The 25,689-nt window shown below is 45.0% G+C and overlaps 1 protein-coding gene across 2 annotated transcripts in view; it reads right to left on the reverse strand.

The window, feature by feature from the left end:
- VWA3A (von Willebrand factor A domain containing 3A) overlaps positions 1 to 25,689 on the reverse strand; it is a 137,339-nt gene that overhangs the window by 61,274 nt on the left and 50,376 nt on the right. For both annotated transcript variants that reach the window (XM_076069946.1, XM_076069945.1), the window contains exons 13-19: positions 24,203 to 24,306; positions 21,848 to 21,928; positions 19,911 to 20,005; positions 16,265 to 16,384; positions 13,207 to 13,281; positions 12,145 to 12,274; positions 7,534 to 7,738 (exon numbers count right to left, since the gene is read on the reverse strand). In XM_076069946.1, the coding sequence (XP_075926061.1) occupies positions 7,534 to 7,738; positions 12,145 to 12,274; positions 13,207 to 13,281; positions 16,265 to 16,384; positions 19,911 to 20,005; positions 21,848 to 21,928; positions 24,203 to 24,306 (810 nt within the window). The remainder of the gene's footprint in view (positions 1 to 7,533; positions 7,739 to 12,144; positions 12,275 to 13,206; positions 13,282 to 16,264; positions 16,385 to 19,910; positions 20,006 to 21,847; positions 21,929 to 24,202; positions 24,307 to 25,689) is intronic.

Raw genomic sequence — 25,689 nt, forward strand, 5'->3', positions numbered from 1 at the left:
TCTGCACCAGATGGAAATTCCTCCGGTATAGCTATTGAAGGCTTCACAAACTACGTGGTCGAAATAGATGTTAAATAATGTTGGAGCCAGAGGACATCCCTGTCACACCCCAAGGTGTACAGGGAATGGTTCCGACTCTCAGCCACGTAGTTTTACCCGAGCAGTATGTGCACAAATGCCACCGTCCCTCAGCATTTTGCTTGGGAGATCATCTCTGCCCGGTGCCTTTCCTGGTCTCAGGCTCTGGATCGACTTCAGTACTTCCTCAACAGATGGCACCTCAGCCAGCCACTCACAGGGTGTGATTTCTTCCAATATTTGAGGCACCGCAGCCTCGGCAGGGTCATCCCCACTTTGTCCCACGTTGTTATCCAGGCTAAGGGATGTCCCCTCCCCCAGGACCTCACGGCAATGCTCAGCAAATTTGCAAAACCTGTTCCTGGGGGTCGGAGATTGGATCACCGTTCTTTCCCCTAATGATGGTAATTGGTGCAGGTTACTTTTTTTATGGAATTAAAGAGCGATTTGTGGTCGCGGGCAATTGAGGCAGACTCCATCTCCTCAGCAACCCGCGACCACCACCCATCCTTGCAGCGCCTCACGGCTCTCCGAACCTCCGAGCGAAGGCTGCGGTAAGCCTCCTCATTCTCCGACGTAGGATTACTGTAGCCGATGAGAGTGGGCCTGTCGCTTTTTCTCAGCCAGCTTGAACACCTCCTCTGTCAGCCAGGGTCTCTGGGGAGGTCTGGACCGTGTACCCAAAGCAGCCATTACAGCTGCATGAGCCACAGTCCTAAACCTCACCCATTTCCCCTCGACATCCGGAGTGGGGGAAGATGCCAACACCAGCCGCAAGCGATGAATACATTCTTGCTTGCAACTTTCATCAGCTAGCTGAGACCATGCCACTAAGGATTTGAATGGGGTCCTCGGTGTACATCCACCACTGGAGTGGAAGAATGGCAGGCACATCTTACAGATGACAAGTCGATGGTCAGTGGGAAGATCAGCTCCACGGTAGGTCCTGGTGTCAAGGACATGGGCCCGCATCCACTGTTCCGTAACTCTGTAGTCCAGCAGATGTTCTTGCTTGGACCTGCCATGCATCCATGATGTTGTGTGGATGCACCGATGCCGGAACAGCGTGTTGGTAATTACAAGCCCATGGGCTGCACAAAAATCTAGCAGCCTTCTGCCATTGTCATTGAGCTGATCTGGCCCATGCCTTCCAATTACTCCAGACCAGGTGCCAGCATCATGACCAACTCGGGCATTGAAGTCACCCAACAAGATGACTCTATCTCGAGGGGCCACTTTAGCTAGCACCTGTGACAGGTCATAGAAGACATCTGACTCATCGGCATTGCCTGCATCTCTCCACGGATGTTTGTCTTCAGTGGGGGCATAAGTAACCACGACCACCACTCCTCGCCTCTGGTTGATGGGAAGGCGAGAACAAAGTGGCCTGGGGCTTACAGCTTCCCATAGCTCACCGCCACGCTCCCACGCCCCCTTCATTCTTTCGTTCAGAAGAAGAGCCACTCCCTGTTGTTTGGCAGTCTCCTGCCCCGAGAAGAGGACTGTCCACCCCTCATGGTGGCAGGAGCCAGAGCCAGTCCACCGGACCTCCTGAATACCACAGAGATCCAGGCGGTACCGGTCCAGCTCCCGACAGAAGAGTGGCAGCCTTTCCTCCGCAGTGAGCGTTCGAACATTCCACGTGGCCACACGTAGTGGTTTTTTGTTGTTTCTGGAGAAGCCCCGAGGGTAAGGATTCAGTCTCCTGGCTCCACCAAATGGAGTTTGGCCAGGAGACGTTATAGACGCCTGTCCCCTGTTGTATATATAGGCCTTTTATATATTTTTTGTTATTGTATCTTTCTATCTACGTGACTTTACCGAAAGAACCAATGAATATGAGTTCCAGCAATCACGAAAGCATAAATGAAAACCTAGTTATATATCCAACTTCAGGATATCAAAATATAACTCGAGAATAAGAAGCACAGATCCCTGGCGATACGGACGGAAAACAAAGGTTGATAAAACCCTAGGAATACATGTGGTACCATCTGATACATCATAAATCTTGGTTAAACATAGACCAAATAATACTTGGGAAGTATTAGACTGAGGGTCATCCAAAAGAGAACAAAAGGCGAAATAGGTCAATCATACATGACCACGATAAAATGTATCCCATAGAATCAGAGTCTCCAACCGCCTTTGTCTCCCAGCAGCACATGGTAGCAATAAATTACATACACATGATAAGGGCACCTCCCCTTGAAATATCGATCACCATGAAGGAATTCCAAACCATGATGGAAGTACTGTAAACACTGCTCCAAACATACCTTGAGTCACTTACAGAGCCAAAACTGCAAAAAGTGGTACGGTATCAAGCTATAAGAGATAAAATAATATTTTTAATTTCCAACTGGTACGAGAGAACACGACTTCAAAGGCCATAGCGCCCCTCTTTGTGAGAGACACCCCAGCCGGGAGGGAAGAGGGGGGGAGAATGCAGAAGTTGAAAAACTGGGAAACGCACTTGGGGGCAATTTGGAGCATCGGTTTCCATTTATGGCGGGGTGGCTTGAGGAGGGGGACAGGAACCAGGCCAGGGTGAGACTTAACAGATTCTAGATTTAAAGCTTTCGTGACTGCAAGAATCCATACTCTTTGGTTCTATTCGGTAAAGTCACATAGGTAAAAAATAAAACAAAAATCACGACGTTTCGGCCACAACACAAGCGGCCTTCATCAGGTGAAGGGATCAAGCTGTCTCGAGGACAGCACTGGAGTGAAACACAGCCACGCTCAGACCGCGAACCTTTAAGCTGTGTGCGAGCAAACAAGGTGTCCTGACAAAGGAATTAGCATAAAAATCAGCATTTGATTGGCCGATTATAGAAAAGAGGTGGTGTACGTGCCGGTGGACTTGCCGTTTGGCGCGGAAGGGGGGGGGAGTTTACCTATTGATGGTGTGAAAAGGGAATTTATAAGAGCTGCGAAAGTTTGGGGTACCACTACTTGAAAAATATACTGTACCATTGAAATTAGTTTAATGTTTAGTTCGATTTAGAACATCTTTCCAATGGTTGCTTAATTTGAAACCATCTTCTCGGTTGAAATTGTGTCTGTGTTTGTAGATCTGAATTGCCTCGTGAACAAATCTCTGATAAAAACCCGTGGGTTTGCAAAGAACCTTGGTATCGGAGAAAATTATATCGTGATCACCCACAGCGTTGTAACAGTGATCAGCCACGGCAGAAGAATTCGTTTTGCCGTGTTTCAAATCTGATTTGTGCTCGCGAATTCGGTCAGAGACATATCGCTTTGTCTCCCCGATATAGCAATCACCGCAGGTACAACTCAATTTGTAAACCCCGGGGTACTGTAAGTCAGGAATGACATCCTTCACGGATGGGATCAGATCACGAATTTTGTGTACTGTATTGAACCGGACCTAGATCTTGTGTTTGTTTAGAATTTTGGAAATCTTTTTAGTAACGCCTGCTATATATGGTAGTGTGATGGTTTTGACCGGAGTATCAAGTGGTTGTTTCTGTATGGAGGGAGAAACAGCTTGGCGGATGGTACGGTCAGAGTAACCATTCCTTTTGAGGGCCAGGTGTACATGTTTTAATTCACTGGTCAGGTGGTGTTGGTCCGAAATGCAATGAGCCCTATGGTATAAAGTTTTGATGAGAGAATTATTTTGGGCTGGGTGGTGGTGAGAATCAGGTTTCAAGTAGGAATCTGTTTGGGTGGGTTTCCTGTAGACAGAATGCCCCAATGAGCCATCAGGTCTCCTCTCAAACAGAACATCTAAGAATGGTAGCTTGCCATCTTTCTCCACTTCCATGGTGAATTTGATGGCGGGATGTCTGGAATTGATGTGGTGTAGGAAAAGGTTCAGAGCTGGGAGGCCATGTGGCCAAATGACGAAAGTGTCATCCACATATCTCTTCCACAGAGAAGGTCTGAGGGTGGAAGTCTGGATGGCGTCTGATTCAAATTTCTCCATGAAAATATTGGCTATCACTGGTGACAAGGGGGATCCCATGGGGGTACCCTCATTTTGTTTGTAGAAGGAGCCATTCCAAGTAAAGTAGGTATTGTTGAGGCAGTGCCTAACCAGTGCAGGTGTGTCGGGGTCTAGTCCATGTTGGACCAAATTTTCAATTATTTCAATGGTATCAGGTACTGGGACCTTGGTGAACAAAGAGACCACATCGAAGCTGACAAGGATATCGTCAGGGGACAGTACAACGTCTTTGACCATAGAGACCAATTGGGCTGAGTTGAGTACTGCTGAGGCGGTCTTGCCAGTGAAAGGCAGCAAGGTATCTGACAGAAAACGGGCTAGTCTATAGGTAGGTGAGTTGATCATGGATACGATGGGTCGTAGTGGGGTGGCTTCTTTATGAATCTTGGGAAGACCATAGAATCTAGGGGGTCTTGCAGCAGAAGGTTTTAGGGAGGGACGTTTAGTTGGGTCGATTAGGGAGGTCGAACTTGTGATGATCTTGTTGGTTTTTATCGCTAGGCTATTGGTAGGGTCATTTTTTATTTTTGAGTAACATCCATCGTTGAGCAGATTCTGGATTTTGTTGTTGTATGAATCTTTATCCATAACAGTTGTGTTGCCTTTATCGGCTGAGAGGATGACTATATCACTTCTGTTTTTTAAATTCGCGAGTTTACAACTCGCGGTTTACAAATTGAGTTGTACCTGCGGTGATTGCTATATCGGGGAGACAAAGCGACATGTCTCTGACCGAATTCGCGAGCACAAATCAGATTTGAAACACGGCAAAACGAATTCTTCTGCCGTGGCTGATCACTGTTACAACGCTGTGGGTGATCACGATATAATTTTCTCCGATACCAAGGTTCTTTGCAAACCCACAGGTCTTTATCAGAGATTTGTTCACGAGGCAATTCAGATCTACAAACACAGACACAATTTCAACCGAGAAGATGGTTTCAAATTAAGCAACCATTGGAAAGATGTTCTAAATCGAACTAAACATTAAACTAATTTCAATGGTACAGTATATTTTTCAAGTAGTGGTACCCCAAACTTGCGCAACTCTTATAAATTCCCTTTTCACACCATCAATAGGTAAACTCCCCCCCCCCCCTTCCGCGCCAAACGGCAAGTCCACCGGCACGTACACCACCTCTTTTCTAAAATCGGCCAATCAAATGCTAATTTTTATGCTAATTCCTTTGTCAGGACACCTTGTTTGCTCGCACACAGCTTAAAGGTCCGCGGTCTGAGCGTGGCTGTGTTTCACTCCAGTGCTGTCCTCGAGACAGCCTGATCCCTTCACCTGATGAAGGCCGCTTGTGTTGTGGCCAAAACGTCGTGATTTTTGTTGTTTTATTTTTTACCTACGTGACTTTACCGAATAGAACCAAAGAGTACTTAACAGATTGCTTAATAAATCAGAACATACACACACACGTACACCGGACAAACAATTGCCCCCACAGCAAAGAGCAAAATCAAAGGAATTCCGGTCCTTTGTAAGAAGGTGGGCAGAGGGGAGAGAATTTCACATGTAAGCAAGGACACAGATCATGCAACTCAGTTCTGCGAGCGGCAGGCTTCGGGAATCTGCCCCTGTGACAGGCACATCGATAGGGAGCTGCATCAGCAGAAGCCATGAGTCGCGGAGTTTGTCTTTTGTTTTTCGTTTTTTTATTGTTTCTTTCACCATTGAGAGCATAACCAGCGCAATCGAGCAAGAGTGTCGGCACCGTCGACCTGCGGACGCGCTGCAAGCGCAATAGTGCCTCGCCAGAGAGCACCAAGCAAGAGGGTCGGCACAGTCGATCTGCGGACGCACTGTGAGCGCAATCGTGCATCGCCAGAGAGCACCGAGCAAGAGTACCAGCCCCGGCGACCGGCGGACGAGCTGCGAGCGCGATCGAGCACCTTCAAAGACAAGGGTCGTGCTGACTCCGCTCACATCTAGCAGCGGAGGAGCCAGCAACCTGCCGCCGAGCGAGAGAGACAGAGAGCCGTGTGTATGACAGGCCCACACACACCCACAACGCATCGCCCAGCAGGGGACCAAGGCATAATCGGTACGAGGAACGCCCCACCTCGGCGTCTGCTTAACGCAAAGAGTTGAGCAAGGAGACAATACACCAACACACACATAACGCACATATCGGGACTAATAAGAGTACTCCAAAAGTTATCCTTGTGTTTCGCCCATTGAGTTACGTGGATATGGTTGTGAGAAGTATTTTAGTCACTTTTTGTTAAGTGCATAACTGTACCAATGAATTCATTGATGAAACTAAACATTTAGAAACATCTATGTTACAAATCTACACATTCACAGGGAGACTATTGTGTTGAAATCTGTCTTTTGATCACAGAATCTTGCCCACAAATTTACTGAAGCCTTAGCCAATTGATAACATTTGCTAGACAAGCAGGCACACTGCCGCACACCATTGTTCCAAGACATTTCGTTAATTCCATAATCTTACCAATGAATTCATTGAGGTCTACTTTTGCTTTCAGGACGTATTTCTTTATTGCTGTTCGTATGAATATTGTCACATTCATTTTTAAGGACTTTTTCCTATCGCCATATATGCTCGCTTTACTATGAGGAATTAACCGATTGTTCTGTTACCCAGGTTAACAAACGTAATCATTGCGAGTTAAATGTACGGATCAATGAGGAGGACATCTCCAGGAGTACTGTGTTGACATTCCTAGCATAATAATTTGCATATTAGAGTGTTATGTTTTTGTTTAGAAATTAAAGTTGCTTAACACAGAAGAGTCTGAGTGGTGCCTTCCTAAGTTCATGCGTAATAATCTTGATTATAAGAACTGTATCCTGCGGTGAGATCTGAATTTTGAGACCTGACATAAACACACTAAGACATAATCAGTCAAAGTTAAAGTGAAAATCATTGTATTATCCTGATTGATAATACAACCCTAGATAACGAAGCCGAGCTTAATCAGCATACCTCATACTTACATCACACTTGCATAACTTCACGCAATTCATTGTATTATCCCGATAGACAACGAGACAGAGCCTAATTATCATAATTGCATATATTAGCATAATGGTATACACTTGCACAATTTAATGCAATTACACCTCCTAATTAGCATAAATAATTTGCATAATCACATAAATTAAGAAAATTTGGTATAATTACACATTTCTCAATTTTTATTTACTTTGTATTCTATTTATTATTTTTTTAAGACCCAATATATACAACACCCTCCGGGGCCTCCGGAACTAGCTTATTAATTAAAATTTTCCGTCATAGTTTAGCGCACCCGTCCAGAGCCCCCTTTTGGCCACTGTGGTGGTCACAAACGCCATGAGGGGAAAGGCCAATCGGAATTGGCCCTCCCCCCACAGCACTGCCCACGACAGCGTTGCCCGTCCGACACAACGAGAAGGTAGGGGGTTGTTTTGCCGGACAACGCACGCACACCAACACACGCATACACGCACGTGTGCATGGCACCTTGCTCGCTGAAGCAGTGTAGACGGCCCCTGCCGGCACGTGCCAACGCCCGCAGAGCCTCGGCCGTCTCCGCGCCGCTGGCGTAGCAGGCGGGGCCGCTGGTGCCGCCACCACCGCTGCCACTTCCCCCCGCGCTGAAGAGGCAGGCGTGCAGCCGCACCTCCTGGCCCAGGTTGGCCTCCTCCACGTAGCCGCACACGGCCACCTGCATTGCCACAACAGTCGACACGGGGTGCCATTATTCGCAAGAGGTTTCATCGGCGCATTGTTGTTGTTGATTTAATTTGACATTTATCTAGAGAGTGCCTTAACTCGAGGCGCTTGCACGTCTTTTAAAAAGCGGTCACGACAACGGTAGTGGTTAAGATGGCAAAGAGGCGGAGGGGGGCCGAGGAGTGAGTGAGTGACCGCAACGGAGGACACGTGGGGGGTCACTAAAGGGCAGCAGGGGAGGGACGGCAAGGAGTGGAGGGGCGAGGGGAGCAAAGAGGAAGGGAATGGACGATGATAGAGAAGAGGTGAGGCTTTGAGAGAGGAACGTAAGAGGGTTAAGGAGGGGGACTGCTCAACGTGCAGGGGAAGTTTATTAGTATTGTTATTTTTATTCCCCAAGAAAGCCTCACCGAGTCTCGAGATGATTTTTTTCAGAACGGTCCTGCCATGTGTAATCTCAAGTGAGTGATTTGTAATAAATTTTACAGCATTTCAGATGTTTTTTTGGCCAATACCCATGACAGATGTTTTATAGCCATTAGAGGAATTAAGAAATCCGAAGGATACCCATGCAGAACCGGGGGAGAAAGAACGTACAGAGAGAACGTACAGAGTGAACGTACAGTCACCTTCGCTCACTGGTTTCCGCTGCTCACTCAAAACTCCAACTTACCCCCACGACCTCCCTTAATCTCCCCCTAATAACCGCCACAGCCTTTACTGTCCCCTCTTCATATTCTCATTCAATTCATTCATCATCATCATTTACCGTAATCAATTTCCCTTTCACCGAATTCATCATCATCACAGATTCGGCACCATTGCTTCCTCTCATCTATTTCAATCACCTCATCTCCACCGTTACATTCACATACACACACATGTTGTACCATTATTAATTATCTGTAAAGCGTCTCAGTTAAGGCAATCCATGAATTACATTAAGAAAAGAAGATAAGATACAAATTCCACACAGAAAGCTTCCCAACTTAGGAATCGAACCCAGATCCTTATTGCTGTGAGGCACGAGTGCTATCACTGTGCCACCTCGCATGGAGTCAAACTGCGCACTTCACCTACTGGTGCCACCCAAGTGCTGGATTACAATAAAGGTAATTTTTTGTTGGATTAGATCGCGTAATTATAGATGTAGCTTCTTTGGTTCTTTCGGTAAAGTCACGTAGAATGAGAATAAAATAATAAATTGATAAAATAAAATAACACAATAATATTCTCACGACGTTTCGGCCACAACACAAGCGGACTTCATCAGGTGAAGGGACGAGACTGTCTGGTAGGACAGCGCTGGAGTGAAAGAGCCACGTTCAGATCACGGCCTTTAAGCTGTGTGAGAGGAACAAAGCGCCTTGACAAATGAATTAGCATATAATTTAGCATTGAAATGGCTGAATGATTAGCTTGTGACTGGTCACAGAAATAGCTATGTTAAAAGTTAAAGTATACACATCCGCAGAGGCACCCCTTGATAAAGGAATTAGCATAGAATTTAGCATTGAAATGGCTAAGTTAAAGCATACACATCCGCAGAGGCACCCCTTGACAAAGGAATTAGCATAGAATTTAGCATTGAAATAGCTGAGTGATTAGCTTGTAACTGGTCACAGAAATAGCTACGTTAAAGTCAGAGCATACACATTCACCGAGGCACTTAGTACAAATCAAACAGGAGAATTTAGCATTGAAATAACTAGGCGAATTTAGCATTGAAATAACTGAGTGATTAGCTAGTAACTGGTCACAGAAATGACTATGTTGAAGTCAAGGCCTACACATCTGAGCTATTCACAGTACTATATAGTGAATCAATAAAAAACTAAAATATAAATTACCTTAATGTTATCAATAAACTCTATATTCTCCAATCAGCTAAGCTACCAACAATAAGTCGTTATATATCACAATGCTATATGGCGAAAAAATGGGTGGATTCTTACCCTCAACTTTAGCACCACGGATAGCTACGGGCCCCGTTCAGACGGACGAGTTCATCCATGGTCGGAACAGAGGAGGGGGAGAGAAACAGCTGCGAGGCGCTATTATACTCCATGTTGTAAACCATACCATTAACCGTGGTGTGAGAGGTATTAAGAGTCAATGCTGGCGAAAGAGCTGCGGTCTGAAGGTCATCGTAAAAATACAATTAATTAAGAACAGAAATGGTTTAAAACATCTTTCCAGTGGTTACTAAGCCAGAATCCATCTTCTCGGTTGAAATTGTCTCTGTGCTTGTATATGTGAATGGCCTCATGAACGAATCTCTCATGGTAGCCGGTTGGTTTGCAAAGAACCTCCGTCTTGGAGAAGTCAATGTCATGTGAGCCCACTGAATTATAACAGTGATCTGCCACGGCAGAGGAGTTCGTCCTACCATGTTTCAAGTCTGCTTTATGTTCGCGGATGCGGTCCGAGATATGTCGTTTGGTTTCTCCAATGTAGCTACTACCACAGAGGCACTTTAGTTTGTAAACGCCCGGGTACTGTATGTCTGGAACAGCATCTTTTACAGATGGAACTAAATCACGGATTTTATGTACTGTGTTGAATCGGACCTGGATCTTGTGTTTATTCAGGATTTTTATTATATGCTAATTCCTTTGTCAAGGCGCTTTGTTCCTCTCACACAGCTTAAAGGCCGTGATCTGAACGTGGCTCTTTCACTCCAGCGCTGTTCTACCAGACAGTCTCGTCCCTTCACCTGATGAAGGCCGCTTGTGTTGTGGCCGAAACGTCGTGAGAATATTATTGTGTTATTTTATTTTATCAATTTATTATTTTATTCTCATTCTACGTGACTTTACCGAAAGAACCAAAGAAGATGAATCATTGCAGTCACGAAAGCTTTAAATCGAAATATAGATGTAGCGTTAAAGCCGCCACCACCCGACAAACAATTAGTAAGGTTTGTCACGTGAACAAAACGTGCGGATTCGTGACTAGTTCAGCTCGGACGTCGCCCGGGGTCCACCAAGGTCCGCGTCCCCCAATCGAGTAACCCCGGTGGATTGGCTCGAAAAATGTGCTACCAGAAAGCAGCAGCAGCTACGACGCCATCAGGAAACAACAAAGTGGCCAAATTTTGAAAATGACGAAGAGGTTGAGAATGGCGAATGAGGAAATCGTAGTCAGAGACGTGGAATGTGAGAACGCCGTGGGCAACAGTGACGGTTAGAGCTGCTAAGAAAGGAAATGGAAAGATACCGGGTACACGTAACAGCATCCTCAGGACTGGCAGAAATGAGATGGACAGGAATGGTAGGGAGCTAAATGGGGGTGAAGTGATCTGGTCAAGGGAGGATAAAGCGCACACCAGAGAAGTTAGGGTTCTTGTTGAGCACAAAAGCCAAAGCGTCATTATTTGGACACAGACTGGTTAGTCCAAGAGTAATTGTAGCAAGATTTAATGGGCAACCCATAAAAATACGTCTGTCCAAATATACGCACCAACAATGGAGAGCGCAGAAGAGGATATTGAAGAGTTCCATGAAACGCTAGAAAGCACGTTAAAGGAACTGTCTCGGAAAGTTACAAAGATGATTGCGGAAGACTCGGGCACCTCTGTGGAGATTGTATGCCTCCCACCCTGTTCTACACAGGCTTCCTCTGGGTCCCCCCGCTTTCCTCCCATAGCAAGCAACCCAACAACAAAAACATACTACGTAACTGGGATTAGTCAAACAATCCCAATGCTGAAAAGTTACATCTGCAATTTGCTCAATTGCACATAAGCAACATTACCCCACTACTGGAAATGAGTGTTGAGAACTCGGCGACGTATTCCTGGATAATACAGTCGATCACCGATTATCCGGCGGCTTGGGGAGGGGTGCCAGATTTTGAAAAATCCAGGCTCACTCATCATCATTATTTAAAACAGCTTATTTTTGCATTCTTGGATGACATTATATTTTTAGCTGTTGTGGTGTCTATGTTTTTTTGTGGTGTTTTAAATTTGTTTGCTATGTGAAATTGGCATAAATAAACAAACAAATAGGCAAGTAATAAATATCCTTCTGTAAAACCTGACTATATTTACTGTACCGTACTAACCACTCCAATCTCGAAGACTCTGCATCATGGGGTGATGTATATACATGCAGTATATTCATTGTTTAAGTTGTATGTATGTAGTGTATAATGTAATGGAAAAATATTTGACACTGAAATCAAGCATAGCTCCTTTTTTTTGTCATGCACGTGGTGCCAAGCCGCCGGACTTGGTACAACCTTTGGAGCAGTTTTGCCGGTTTCGCCGGATCTCACCAGGACCGCCGGATAATTTTGGAAGCAGCCGGATAATCACGTGCTGGACAAATCGATAATCAAATGTAATAATAATAGCAACACGAATAACTAAATAAAAGACAGTTACCGCCGTACCAGATCCTGGTCGGGCACGCCGCTGGTGAAGACGTAGATGCCCTCAGGAGGCCCCTCAGGGTCCTCCAGTAGCAGGCGCAGTGCACCCAGTAAGTCCCGGCCACCCCCGCACCGCCACTCCAGCACCCAGCTGCCGTGAGATCCACAACCACGGCTGATGCTGCCGCGCACTTCACACGTCGGTGATCGCTCGCGGCCGGTCTCACGATTGGACGACCGATTATGTTGATAATAGTAGTAGGCTTTCGCGACCAATGTTATCCATAGTAAGACGTTTTTTTCGTGCATTAAATCGCATAGATATAAATGTGTCGTTAGACCCACCACCACCCAACACAGCCCATTTAGTAAGGTTTGTGACGTAAACAAAACATGGCAATTTGTTACTAGTTAGCACACTGGTGTGTTAGATAGAAAATTCTAGCTATAGTCTGATGAGGCTGGCTGTTGTTGTAATCACTGGCGAAACGTCATGCTCGAATTTTAAATGTTGAGGGAAAAACCGGAGAACCCGGAGAAAAATCCATGCGACCACGGGGAGAGTAAGATACAAACTCCAAATATACAGCAGGCGTCAAGGTCGGAATCGAACCCACAACCTCTTGTATACCAGGCGAGGTAGTCCACCATGGCGGCATGCTACCGCTGGGCCCCCGCGTCACCGCCCCAACGCTTCCTCCCCACAGGAAGGGCGTTCAGAGCGCCCACACTGACGGTGTAAGTGGGGGCTCCCTTTGGCGAGGGACATGGTTAAGCGACAATTTCTTTATATATAATTGACAGACACAATTTGGTTGCGTAGAAGTAAAATATCAAAATCAACCTCTTCTAACAAAGGAATCAGTCAGGGTGACTCGAATCAGCGAACCTTCACCTCAGAGGCAAAGCGCTCGCATTAGAAAGCCGCAAATCAAGCGCATTGTGACGTCTGCCTCAGCTGTGTTTGAGGCGCGTGCGTGCGTGTGTGTGCGTGCGTGCGTGCATTTGACAGGAGCTCTCATTCTCCACCGCTTCTTCAAGGGAGCTGTTACTGATTTCAAGGCGCGTGTGCTGTGGACCCACCTCCAGGCCGCCTGCAGGTTTTCGGGGCTAGGGGGAACCGGCGAAGGACGAAAGGCTTGAATGTCCATCCCGAAGCTGTTGTGGGTAGCGCACACACACACACGGGCACGTCCATAATGTAGCTATCATCAATGCAATCAGTCTTGAAGCTCACGGCGTTAAGGCTGAAGAATTAAATGGGGTTTGATTTGTAACCGTGCAACACAGTAGCAGGAACTTTAATATTTAAATAGTTAAAACGAATAAGAAGTGTCCATAATAGAGGTTTTTTTTTTGTGGGTTAGATCGTGTGAATATAAATGTGTCATTAAAACCGCCACCACTCGACAAAGCGAATTAGTAAGGTTTTTCAAGTAAACAAAACGTGCCAATTAGCTACTCGTTCAGCACACCAGTTTTGTGTTGGAGAATGAATTCACTACAATATTTACAATTCGAGTACCGTGACATGTTGCCAGTAATTACAACCAGCATCATCAGGCGACAGCCAGAGTTGTGGAGAAATTCTCCTCCTGTTTCGGTCTTAAACAGAGGGATAAATGTCATGTCATCACTTGTGAGACAATCAGGTGTTAAGGCCAGAAGGGGGGTTAATGTAGTCATATAAATTAAAATGGATATCTATTATTCGTTCGGTTATTCACGGTAAAAATTGATTACATAGGGGCCGTCCATAAATGACGTCACACACCTGGGGGGGGGGGTCAGACATTTGTGACGATGTGTGACGAGGGGGGGGAGGTTGAGAAATGTGACGTCACATCAAAATGTGCAACTTTAAATCAATATAGACAACACGTTCTACTTAATTAGACTTTTTAATAAATGTTTTCTCCTACAACATCAGAGTGCAGCGCCACATTAAATACGCACTACAATGACAATAGTTTAAAGCGATTTTCAAAATGGAAATATGGTTTGGGGGGGGGGGGCAGAGCTTTGTAACGTCATATTTGACACCGTGTGATGTTGGGGGGGGTTAAAAATCGTCCAAAATCGCGTGACGTCATTCATGGACGCCCCCATACATAATTATGTAATTAGCACATTATTTAGAATGTTTGGCTTTAAAATCTCACTTCCAGATTGGATTGCAACGTGAAGTTCAGGTTTAATGAATCTATGTTTTTAATGCCGTCAGGAGCCAATGTGTCCACATTGGCGTTTTTTTGTCCACAATTGTAACATTTCAATTATATATGCAACGCCGCAGTAGGAATCTGTCTCTTTCCCTCCCCGAGTGTTTGATTCTACAGCAGTCAACCAGAGGCATCCCGTGTGGATGTCGCGACGTGCGTTTGGATTTACACGAGCACACAGACGCTGTGGTGCGAAGCTATCAGCATCAGAATATTTATTGATGCTGCAGGAGGAATCCGATGAGCTATAAAGCTCTTTTTCACAGGTGTCCAGGAGGTGTCCAGGAGGGGCATGGGGTAAGAACGTTACAACAACAAACAATACAAAAACAGTCGTGCAAAGTACAAGAAAGGTAAACAAATCACCCAAACACGTAAATAAAACTAAACCATCCCCATCCTACCAGGCAAAGCACACTGAGGTATTAACTCATTTTTCAGAATCGACCTGACCACAAACTATAGCTCAACAAAGTGTCATAATTTGGAGATTTATAGCAGCAAAATTTTCTAAATAATTATCTCAATGCATGATTCTAAACGTGGAGAAATCAGGGTCGAGATCGAACCCCCGACCTCCTGCATACCAGGTGACGAGGATAACATCACAACCAACGTGGCGCCCCTGAAATAAACAAAACACATTCACGTTCAAATTGCATAATCTTATCTCGCATAGACTATTGTGATGTCTTACTCCCTGACGTGGCTAAGAAGGTGCTGATAAATTTGCAGCATGTTCAGAATGCGGCTGCTAGGGTGTTAACCAGAACACCTTCTTCACGTCGTATTACACCCGCTGTGGCCTCCCTGCACTGGCTTCCAGTTTCACATAGAATACAGCTTAAAATCCTATTGTTAACTTACAAAACCATAGCTTACATCATTGACATGCTGCACCCCCATATGTCCCCTCAAGGTCCCTAAGATCTGGGGGATGATGCAGATCTTCTCTCCATTCTCAGGTCGAGGCTTCTTTGCTCTATAGGTGACCGAGATTTTTCCCCATGTAGCCCCCAGGCGATGGAATGCTCTTCCACGATCTTTGAGTCTTTGGACATTTAAAAAATGCTTCTTAAAACCTATTTATATGCTTCCGCTTATTCGTTCACTCGGAGTGAGGGCGTTCACTCGGAGTGAGGGCGTTCACTCGGAGTGAGGGCGTTCACTCGGAGTGGGTTCGTTCACTCGGAGTGAGAGCGTTCACTCGGAGTGGGGGCGTTCACTCGAAGTGAGGGCGTTCACTCGGAGTGGATTCGTTCACTCGGAGTGAGGGCGTTCACTCGGAGTGGGGGCTTTTACTCGGAGTGAGGGTGTTCACTCAGAGTGGGGGCATTCATTCGGAGTGAGAGCGTTCACTCGGAGTGATCGAACTCACTCCGAGTGAACGCTCTCACTCCGAATGAATGAAGGCGTTCACTCGAAGTGGGTTCGTTAAACTCGGAGTGGGGGCGTTCACTCGGAGTGGGGCCATTCATTTACTCTGCGTGAGGAAACGAAGCTGCCGTGCCCCGCAGCTGCCACACGCAACACTAAAACAGCGGCGTGCACGGCACTTCACAGACATAACAAACTGTGTCAGAATCTGACATACGCATGCACAAGCCGTGTACAATGTCCCAAAAAAAAAGCCATCGATCCCGACCCCAATGCCTGCGGTATATTTGGAGTTTGCATCCTTTCTACCCGTGGTCGCGTGATTTTTCTCTGGGTTCACCGGTGTTTCCCTCCAAATTTATAATCAACGTGCGTTCAGAGTATTTGGCTGCTGTAAATTTCCACGCAATAAGCCACTTCATTGAAGCTATCATTTGTGGCCAGGTCGCTTATTAAAAAGAGCTGTATAGCCTTACCTGGGAAAATAGAAAAGTACAGTTTAAGTTTATATGCGTATCTGTGCGTGCGAGTGCGCGACCCACGTGATGATATTGAACGACTCTTTGCCAGTGAGCTGTGTTTGCAGTAGCAGACGCATGGAGTGCTGGACATGCACCAGGTAATTGGCATTCATCTCAGATAGGTCCACCAGCACTGCCAGCCTGTGCACACACACACACATATCACACACTGTTAATTTCCTGGGTACGTCTGAGAATATCAGATTCGCTTTGGCTGATCCAAAGCGTTTGACTAAAAGACAGAGGTATCCATAATATAAGTTTTTCTTAGATTAGATTGCCTAAATATAAACGTGTCTAGATTCAAAGCTTTCGTGACTGCAGGAATTACTCTTCGGTCCTTATGGTAAAGTCACGAAGAAAGAAATTAAATTATATAATAATAGAATACGACGTTTCTATTGCAACACAAGCAATAGTCATCAGGTACGAATGAATGTGAAAACAAACCTAGTAAACTTAGAAATATAATGCAATACAACACAGAGAGATAGCTAACATAACAGTCAACACCCTACCTGGTTGATTACATTCTTCCAAAGATTGCTAAATTTGAGAGAGACAAAACACAGAGACGGAGACACATAGACAGACACACAAGCAGAGAGAGACTCACACAGAGATAAACAGAGAGAGACACACACATAGGCCTAGAGAAACAACGCCTATGCGTTGAGGCCTTAAATAGGGAGAGAGGGTGGGGTACGGGTGAGGGGCAGTTCAACACACTGGTATTCTGAACTAGTAACTAACGGGTAACTAATGGCACGTTTGTTTAACGAGGAATTTACATTTACGCGATCTCACCCAGAAAAAACCTCTTATGAATAATATTGGTCGCAAAAAGCCTACTGCTACTACGTGTTAACATCACGGAAAGATTTGTTTGCTGAGTGTACCTCAGAGGTGCATACAATTAAGCATGCTGTAATTAAGGGTCACTGGGGGACTGTCTAGAATTTGACATGCTTTGAAGCTTAGTCTTCAATTATGCCTTATAAATTTTAAGGGGAAGTTTGCGTCATGATGAACAACTGACATCAAAGCCTGGTCCTGTGGGTGGGATGGCTTTGTGTGACGACAGCTCTCATATACAAATAATAGTATTAAGCTACACGAGTCAACAGCATACAAAGCTCTAACATTCACCACTTCTAAATAAGCAGGGTGGCCCAAAAAATCAGGACATGTAGGGTTCTTTCAGTTATCTTAACACTGGCATTTAAAACATTGTAATTATTTATTATCTAAGTTAATATTTTACCTGGTGTAGACCAATCAGTTTCAAGGACAATGCATTTATTATCAGAGTATGTTTTTGTTTGCATTCTGACCACAAGTATTGTGGATAATGCAGACATGATTCCTCCTGAAAAGGTTTAGTTTTGTTGCCAGCAGAAAGGGTAAAAACTTATTCTTAATATTTTACCTGTTATCATTATATATTTTTTCGGTGAGGTCACCTCAAATCAAGCGCTAAATTGACACAAAACATAATTGATGAATGTTCAAAGGTTACACACCTGTAATCTTAAAAAAATTAAAAAAGATCAAAAATTAATTTCCCAAGATAATTGATGCAGGCATTAATGTTTATGAAAATAAACAGCCAAATCTAATTTGTTAAAATAAATATAATAACCCGATGTGTGCTGACTTTGAGCCACCCTGTGGGCAAAGACAAAGCTCTCCTATATAGCCTTTAAAAGCCTGTTGGGGAAAGTGCTGTGAGCGAGCACCTTTGAAGGCTGGCACGGCACACGAGGAGGTGGGTAGCCAGCACCACGCCCGGCCGCCTTTGTATCCCAAGTGACGATATTTACACACCGCACTAGGTACTAATTTTAGGCTGAGGCGACCTACGGGAAGCCCATGACCGGCTCAGATAATCGTTACTGGTGTCGACCGTGAGCGGGAATCAAACTTGGGTCGGTGGATCTATGTATGTTTAACTTCTTTATTGGTTCTTTCGGTAAAGTCACGTAGAATGAGAATAAAATAATAAATTGATAAAATAAATAACACAATAATATTCTCACGACGTTTCGGCCACAACACAAGCGGCCTTCATTAGGTTAAGGGACGAGACTGTCTGGTAGGACAGCGCTGGAGTGAAAGAGCCACGTTCAGATCACAACCTTTAAGCTGTGTGAGAGGAAACAAAGCGCCTTGACAAAGGAATTAGCATATAATTTAGCATTGAAATGGCCGAGTGATTAGCTTGTGACTGGTCACAGAAACAGCTATGTTAAAAATTAAAGCATACACATCCGCAGAGGCACCCCTTGATAAAGGAATTAGCATAGAATTTAACATTGAAATAGCTAAGTTAAAGCATACACATCCGCAGAGGCACCCCTTGACAAAGGAATTAGCATAGAATTTAGCATTGAAATAGCTGAGTGATTAGCTTGTAACTGGTCACAGAAATAGCTACGTTAAAGTCAGAGCATACACATTCACCGAGGCACTTAGTACAAATCAAACAGGAGAATTTAGCATTGAAATAACTAGGCGAATTTAGCATTGAAATAACTGAGTGATTAGCTAGTGACTGGTCACAGAAATGACTATGTTGAAGTCAAGGCCTACACATCTGAGCTATTCACAGTACTATATAGTGAACCAATAAAAAACGAAAATATAAATTACCTTAATGTTATCAATAAACTCTATATTCTCCAATCAGCTAAGCTACCAACAATAAGTCGTTATATATCACAATGCTATATGGCGAAAAAAATGGGTGGATTCTTACCCTCAACTTTAGCACCACGGATAGCTACGGGCCCCGTTCAGACGGACGAGTTAATCTGTTCCTCTGTTCCGACCATGGATGAACTCGTCCGTCTGAACGGGGCCCGTAGCTATCCGTGGTGCTAAAGTTGAGGGTAAGAATCCACCCATTTTTTTTTTCGCCATATAGCATTGTGATATATAACGACTTATTGTTGGAGAATATAGAGTTTATTGATAACATTAAGGTAATTTATATTTTAGTTTTTTATTGGTTCACTATATAGTACTGTGAATAGCTCAGATGTGTAGGCCTTGACTTCAACATAGTCATTTCTGTGACCAGTCACTAGCTAATCACTCAGTTATTTCAATGCTAAATTCGCCTAGTTATTTCAATGCTAAATTCTCCTGTTTGATTTGTACTAAGTGCCTCGGTGAATGTGTATGCTCTGACTTTAACGTAGCTATTTCTGTGACCAGTTACAAGCTAATCACTCAGCTATTTCAATGCTAAATTCTATGCTAATTCCTGTGGACACTCCAGATCACGTGTCTATGGGGTCAACCAGAGTGCCATGGCCCGGGGCAACCCTGTCCCTGGGATGACACTCTCCCTCTCCCCCTTGTGGGAGCCCGCACTACACGCTGTGCGTGGTGCCCGCGCTATCCCAGCACTCACCAAGCCCCGCTAGGGCTGGTACTACACCCATCTACAGGGTGTAGGCGATGACGATGCATCGCACGCCGTGCGGTGCGAGAGTCGACCTCACACAGCAACCCACACGGTGCTGTCCGTGATGTAAGTACATCGCACGCCACGGCCCTCCCGGGCCCGCACCATAGTGACATCCCTGATGTCACCACATCTACCCATGCAATAAACGAAAGGAGACTTTGAAATAACTTTTTTCACCGCGGCCGTGCGTACCTCATCTCACACACTGTGCCCCAGATGCGACGACTCCCGGACGACAGCCAGCTGACGCGTTGCTCGTAGGTCCTCACGGCCTGGCCCAGCTGCTTCTGCGATGAGAGAGGCGTGTGCACACAAGAGCATTTGTGGCCCATAGCGGGCCAGGGCTCCCATCAGCCCAAATACGTCTCCCATCAGTCTCCGTGTTACAAAACTCTGGTGGGGTTTTACGCGCGCAAGCCTGTGTGTGTGTGTGGCAAGCGACCAAATTACCCGCTCACAATTTACTTCGGTGTTTGGGGTAATGGGTAAGAGGGCGATGGGTCATCAGTTACTGCAGGGCTGCCAAGATGTGTGGGTTCCGCTTTACTGGGCCGAGGCTGCACGTGTGAGATTTGTATTATGCAGAAGATTATCGATTATCCGGGGAGGGGGAGGAGGGGTGCTGGATTTTCATAAACGCCAGATAATCATTCATCATCATTATTTAAAATAGCTTATTTTTGCACATTCTTGGATGACATGTTTTTAGGTGTTGTATGTTTGTTTTTGTGTTTTAAATTAGTTTACTATGTCAAATTCGCATAAATAAACATACAAATAGACAACTAAATATCCTACTTTAAAAAGTGACTATGTACTTGTAGCGTACTTACAACTCCAATCTCGAAGACTCTCCATGGGGTGATGTATATATGTGCAGTATATTCATTGTTTACGTTGTATAAATGTAGTGTATAATGTATTGTATATAATATTTGACACTCAAATAAAGCGTAGCTACTTTTCTTTTTTATCACGCACACGGTGCCGACCGCCGGATAATGTTGGAAGCAGCCGGATAAATCGCACGGTGCCGGATAATCGATGATCGGCAATAACTCTTCGGGGATGGCATCTTGCTTGCGGAAATTATTTTTTTTAGGACCAACGACGGAAATTCCTTCTGTCATTTGGCTTGTTTGATCTGCGGAGTTTAGAGCCAGTGGCTTATGGAATGTACGTGCAATGCAGCAGGGGCTATTTAGTTGTACTTGTAACTGGCGATGAGGATTATGATTGCATCCAGGTCGTTTAGGTAGGAAATACAATCCGTGCTTCTATAACGCAGTGTGTTGTTTACATGACGCGAACTGGATACAATGCAACAAATGTATGAAGGAACGCATTTTTTTATACTGCGCATGCGAATTGTATATAACGCGATCGATTGAACTCACCGAGTTTGTAAGTGAACAAATTGCTTCAGGTCATTAACCAGATCATGAACTAGATAATGAACTAGAGCATTAACTAGGTAATTAACTCGATTATTAACTAGATAATGAACATAGATCATTAACTTCAGGGGTCGGCAACCTGCGACAAGGGAGCCGCATGTGGCTCTTTGGCTGCCCCCTTGCGGGCAGCCGTATATATTTTAAAAAATCTTAAACACAATTTTACGTAAAGATAACTGATTAAATATTACAGGGAATGGGGTCACAGTGGAATGTCTTGGTCACGACAAAATGTGCAACAGCCAAACTGTGTCGTACAAAAGAATAACTAAGGGGGACAAGAACTAAATAGACAACAGTTTATTCCCTCACCTATCCTGTTTGTTTAAGTCAGAATGTGTGTTGTCATCTGCTGTGTCTGTATGTGTACAAGTAGCTCTGCGTCGTGTGATGCATGGTGTGATGTGTGGTGTGATGCGTGGTGTGATATGGCTCTCGGAACTTTTGGTCAAAGACAAAAACAAAAAAATGGCTCTTATTCTTCTTTGGAAGTTTACTGACCACTGAACTCAGATCAACAACTGCAGCAACTTGGAAAAAAATACGAAGACCGCGGCCAGAAGAACGAGACACGGTGCATCGTACGGTTTGCACGCACAAGTGAAGAGGTCAACAGGGTGGTAACAGTGAACTGCAAGGCGGCGTGTAGAAAACAGACGTTCTTTGTCGTACTTGGTAGTTGTGGAGCGTCGGAAGATCCACGTGCATGTTTTTCACCGTTCCGTTGTGCCATTCGAACTGCGTCATTGCTTTCTGAAATGCACAAATGCGTTCCAGTGAACACGCGCACACACACACACGACCGTGCACACGCTGGCACGCAAAGGGGGCATTCCTGCCATCCTCGCATCACAACAAGTCACGGAGAAACGAGCCATCGCCAAAACGAGAACACGGACGCCCTGCTTGGTCGGCCGTATGAAGGCGTCCATAAATTTGACAGGCACGGTCGCATCTCTATTCAATAATTAGTGTGCTTCTCACTTCACCATCTAGTATTGCTTTTATTGCATGCATGTACGTCTGTTGAACGTCTTTCGCACCATACGTAGCCAACCACGCTAATCGGAGGTGCGGGGGAAGGAAAGCAATACTAAACACAAAATACTGTTTTGAAAGTAATTTTTTGTCAATCTAGATTATTTAAAAGTGCGTAGCTCCCAGTGGCTTCCTAAAATCGGAAGGAAGAGCATTCCAGACGGCCGCAGAAGAGCATCTGAAAGCACCGCACAACGTCTTGTATGTGAAGTTTGTTTGCTCCACTGTCTCAAATGGAACATCAGATTATCACTTGCATATTAATTTCATATGTTGTAAATAATAGACTAAAAACTAAACTATTTAAAATTTTACGAGGTAGAGGCCGCTGAGCTATGCTGCTCTTTTTCAGATGCAACCTGGCTATCACAAATGAAAGCTCAACGGAAGTGGCTTATCACGTCGAAATGTATAGCAGCCAAATAATCTCAAGCACGTGATGTTGATTCTAAATGGGGAGGGAAAAACTGGAGGACCCGGAGAAAATTCACACGACCACGAGGAGAGAGACATGCAAACTATAAATATACAGGCGTCAGGGTCATCTCGCCACCGCGGCGCCCTCGTTTACCACAAGCACTTTCCAGACGCGTTTTTTGAGCAATGCCTGTTAATGCTGTACGGTTTTCATAAAACAATACCTGTCAACCCCTTATAAGGAGTTATCAGTGTCTACCTTATAACAAACTAATTCAGACCTTATTGGTCACCCCGTGCCCTTATAAATCTCAACGTTCATCATACAAAGTCCCATCACAAGGGAGAAACATTATTGGACGAAAAAATGTTGCCCGAATTGAAACGGCTGTCTACCGTATGGACCTGAAAGCTCAATTTCCCTGTACAAGAATACGGGTAAACAGTATGGGTTGACAGGTATTTATAAAACTGCTGGAGCAGTGCATCTATTGAGACACACATCGCAAGTATGCCACGTCATCATAACTGTTGATAAACAGCCTTGGGCAGACAATTTAGTCTGAGTCAACCTAGGCGAACTCCGTGCCAGTCCAAATGCCATACAGCAAATGCCACTGTCATGCATAGACAAGAATAGAACCAGGGTGGCTGCAGCAGTAGCAAAGTGGGATAACCATAACATCAGGTGACCAAAACATACATGCATATATTAGTTTATAGATACATATGTAAACACACATAAGCTCACATACACACGAAAAAACAACCCTAAGGCCTTAAAAGACTGTTGGAGCAAGTGCTATTAGCGAGTAGCACCTATGAAGACCGGCACGGCACACGTGTGGATGGGTGGCCAAGCACCATGTCCGGCCGCCTTTGTTTCCCCAGTGGCGATGTTTACACATCGCACCAGGTCCTCGTTTTAGGCTGAGTCGACCTAGAGGAGGCCCAGGACCGGTTCAGATAATCGTCACCGGTGTTGGCTGTGAGCGGGAATCGAACTCGGATCGCCAAGTTCATAGCGCAGCGCGCTAACCACTACACTAACACTCCCCACACAGACACACACACAAGGACACATGCATCTAACAGATGCATCCAATTGCTAGGTTTAATTTTCTAAAAATAACTGAGTAAATGATTGCAACTTCACGGTTTTGTGTATTTTAAGACGAGAAGTCTTTGGTCGTATGTTTAAGATTGGTGTGACTTGCTGGACATCTGTGAAACAAAGCTTCATAGCTCATCCGATTCCTCCTCCAGTCGAAATAACGATTCTTGTTCTGGTGTGTGTGTGTACATAGAGTGTCTGAGAAGCGGCTAGGGTGAGGATCTCATCGTGGTTTGTGTCGGGGGGGAGACGGGGAGAGGGGGGCAGATGGAGGGAGGGGGAGATGGGAGACGGAAAGATGGGAGATGGGGGGGTACAAGAGATGGCGGGGGAGACGGGGGGGAGGAAGACAAGAGATGGGGGGAGACGGGGAGACAGGAGGGGAGACGGGGAGACAAGGAGACGGGGAGATGTGGGCGGGATGTGACGACTGGGAGACGAGGTGAGGGGGTGCTCACTGCGTGCACGGTGGCTGTGACACTCTTCTGCAGGATCGGCACGAACCCGTGCCGCGTGGAGAACGCGTTGGGCGCCAGCACCTGGTACAGGCCCAGCTTCTGCCCTGTGGAACAAGAGCCACGGCTTAGGGATTCCCTCCCATCATATCTCTTACCAAGCCCCCTGATAACCTTACTCTGCTTGAAGAAACACGTTCCCGCTCTTATACGTTACAGCTCTGACAGTGCCGTAACGTATGCTGGTCGCTTGACTTCTTCAAATGTGATGAAAAACACATTAAATGTACACAACACACGGTCTCATATTCTATGGATAACATACAACAGCTCATCACACAAACGGTGGCATTGAAGCTCGTTATATTTCAGACGTCGCCCATGCGGGGTTATGTAAATGTGTGCTGTTGCTGTCGCCAGCGAGTTTTGATGACTTGGTTGTCAAGAAATTATTATCCGCCAGAGCTGGTTCGCGTCCTCATGCAAAGTGCGTAAATAGCACATAACGAATCAAGGCGCAGTTAACACATTCCAAATCTTAAGATCAATCGTATTCCGCATCGAGTTATCGTTCTTTGTTCTGTCGCCGTTAAAGCAACGATTAAAAAATAAAATGTGCATGAGTGTCCTATAAAAGTATTGAGGGAATTGCATGGGAGAGACTTCTCACTCATCCCACATTAAAAATGAGCCAAACTCTCACAGGCCAGCGAACGGCATGATCGCGGCGATTTGACATTTTAGCTTCTCACCTGCAGGACGCTTGGCACGTCTGCATGCATCTGTTCGATGGCTGCTGCCACTGAAGACTGCCCAACAGAATTAAATTCCGAGGCCAATCTGATTTTTATATCAAGCTTTTTTGCAAAAAAGCCCATGGATAAATCTTCACTGTGCAGTCGTGACTGTCGCATTATAGGAATACGTTGTCAGGCCCAGATTCTGCCAAGTCGTCCAGTTACCGGCCAAATGCTGTACGGCCACATTTATCACAGCTAATTAAATGGTGAGGAGTGATTCTTAAATTGGTATCAGTCCAAATTCAATAAAACGATGATTGGATGTGGTTACTTTTGCAACATCTCACAGTTTAACGATGTCAGAGATTTGTTGAGTCATGTTCTTTTGTTGCGGAATGTCTGTGCAGCCCATGAGAGGAGTTGCAATCTGTACACAGGAGGCTGGTACTGTTCGTTTGTAACAATTTGTAATTGGTTGGCATGCATGTCGCGTGCTAAAGAACGCTATGCATTCATCACTAACACCCTGCCTTAATAGAAAACAAATACTGTATGTATCTAAGATAATAGGCCCTTCTTCATGGCATACAGAGAAGCCTGAGAATGGATACAAAAAACAATTATTCTGATAATCAATTTTTAAATTGGAATAAGAATAATTACCTAATCGTAGCTATTGGGTAAAAGACAAACCCTTCAATAATCAAAAAAGTATTACCTTACTAAATCAAAGTAAGGTAATAAACATTT

Source organism: Petromyzon marinus, chromosome 26 (assembly GCF_048934315.1).
Source record: "Petromyzon marinus isolate PM22_M1 ecotype Great Lakes invasive population chromosome 26, UKy_Petmar_22M1.pri1.0, whole genome shotgun sequence".
In the NCBI taxonomy this organism is placed as follows: Eukaryota; Metazoa; Chordata; class Hyperoartia; order Petromyzontiformes; family Petromyzontidae; genus Petromyzon; species Petromyzon marinus.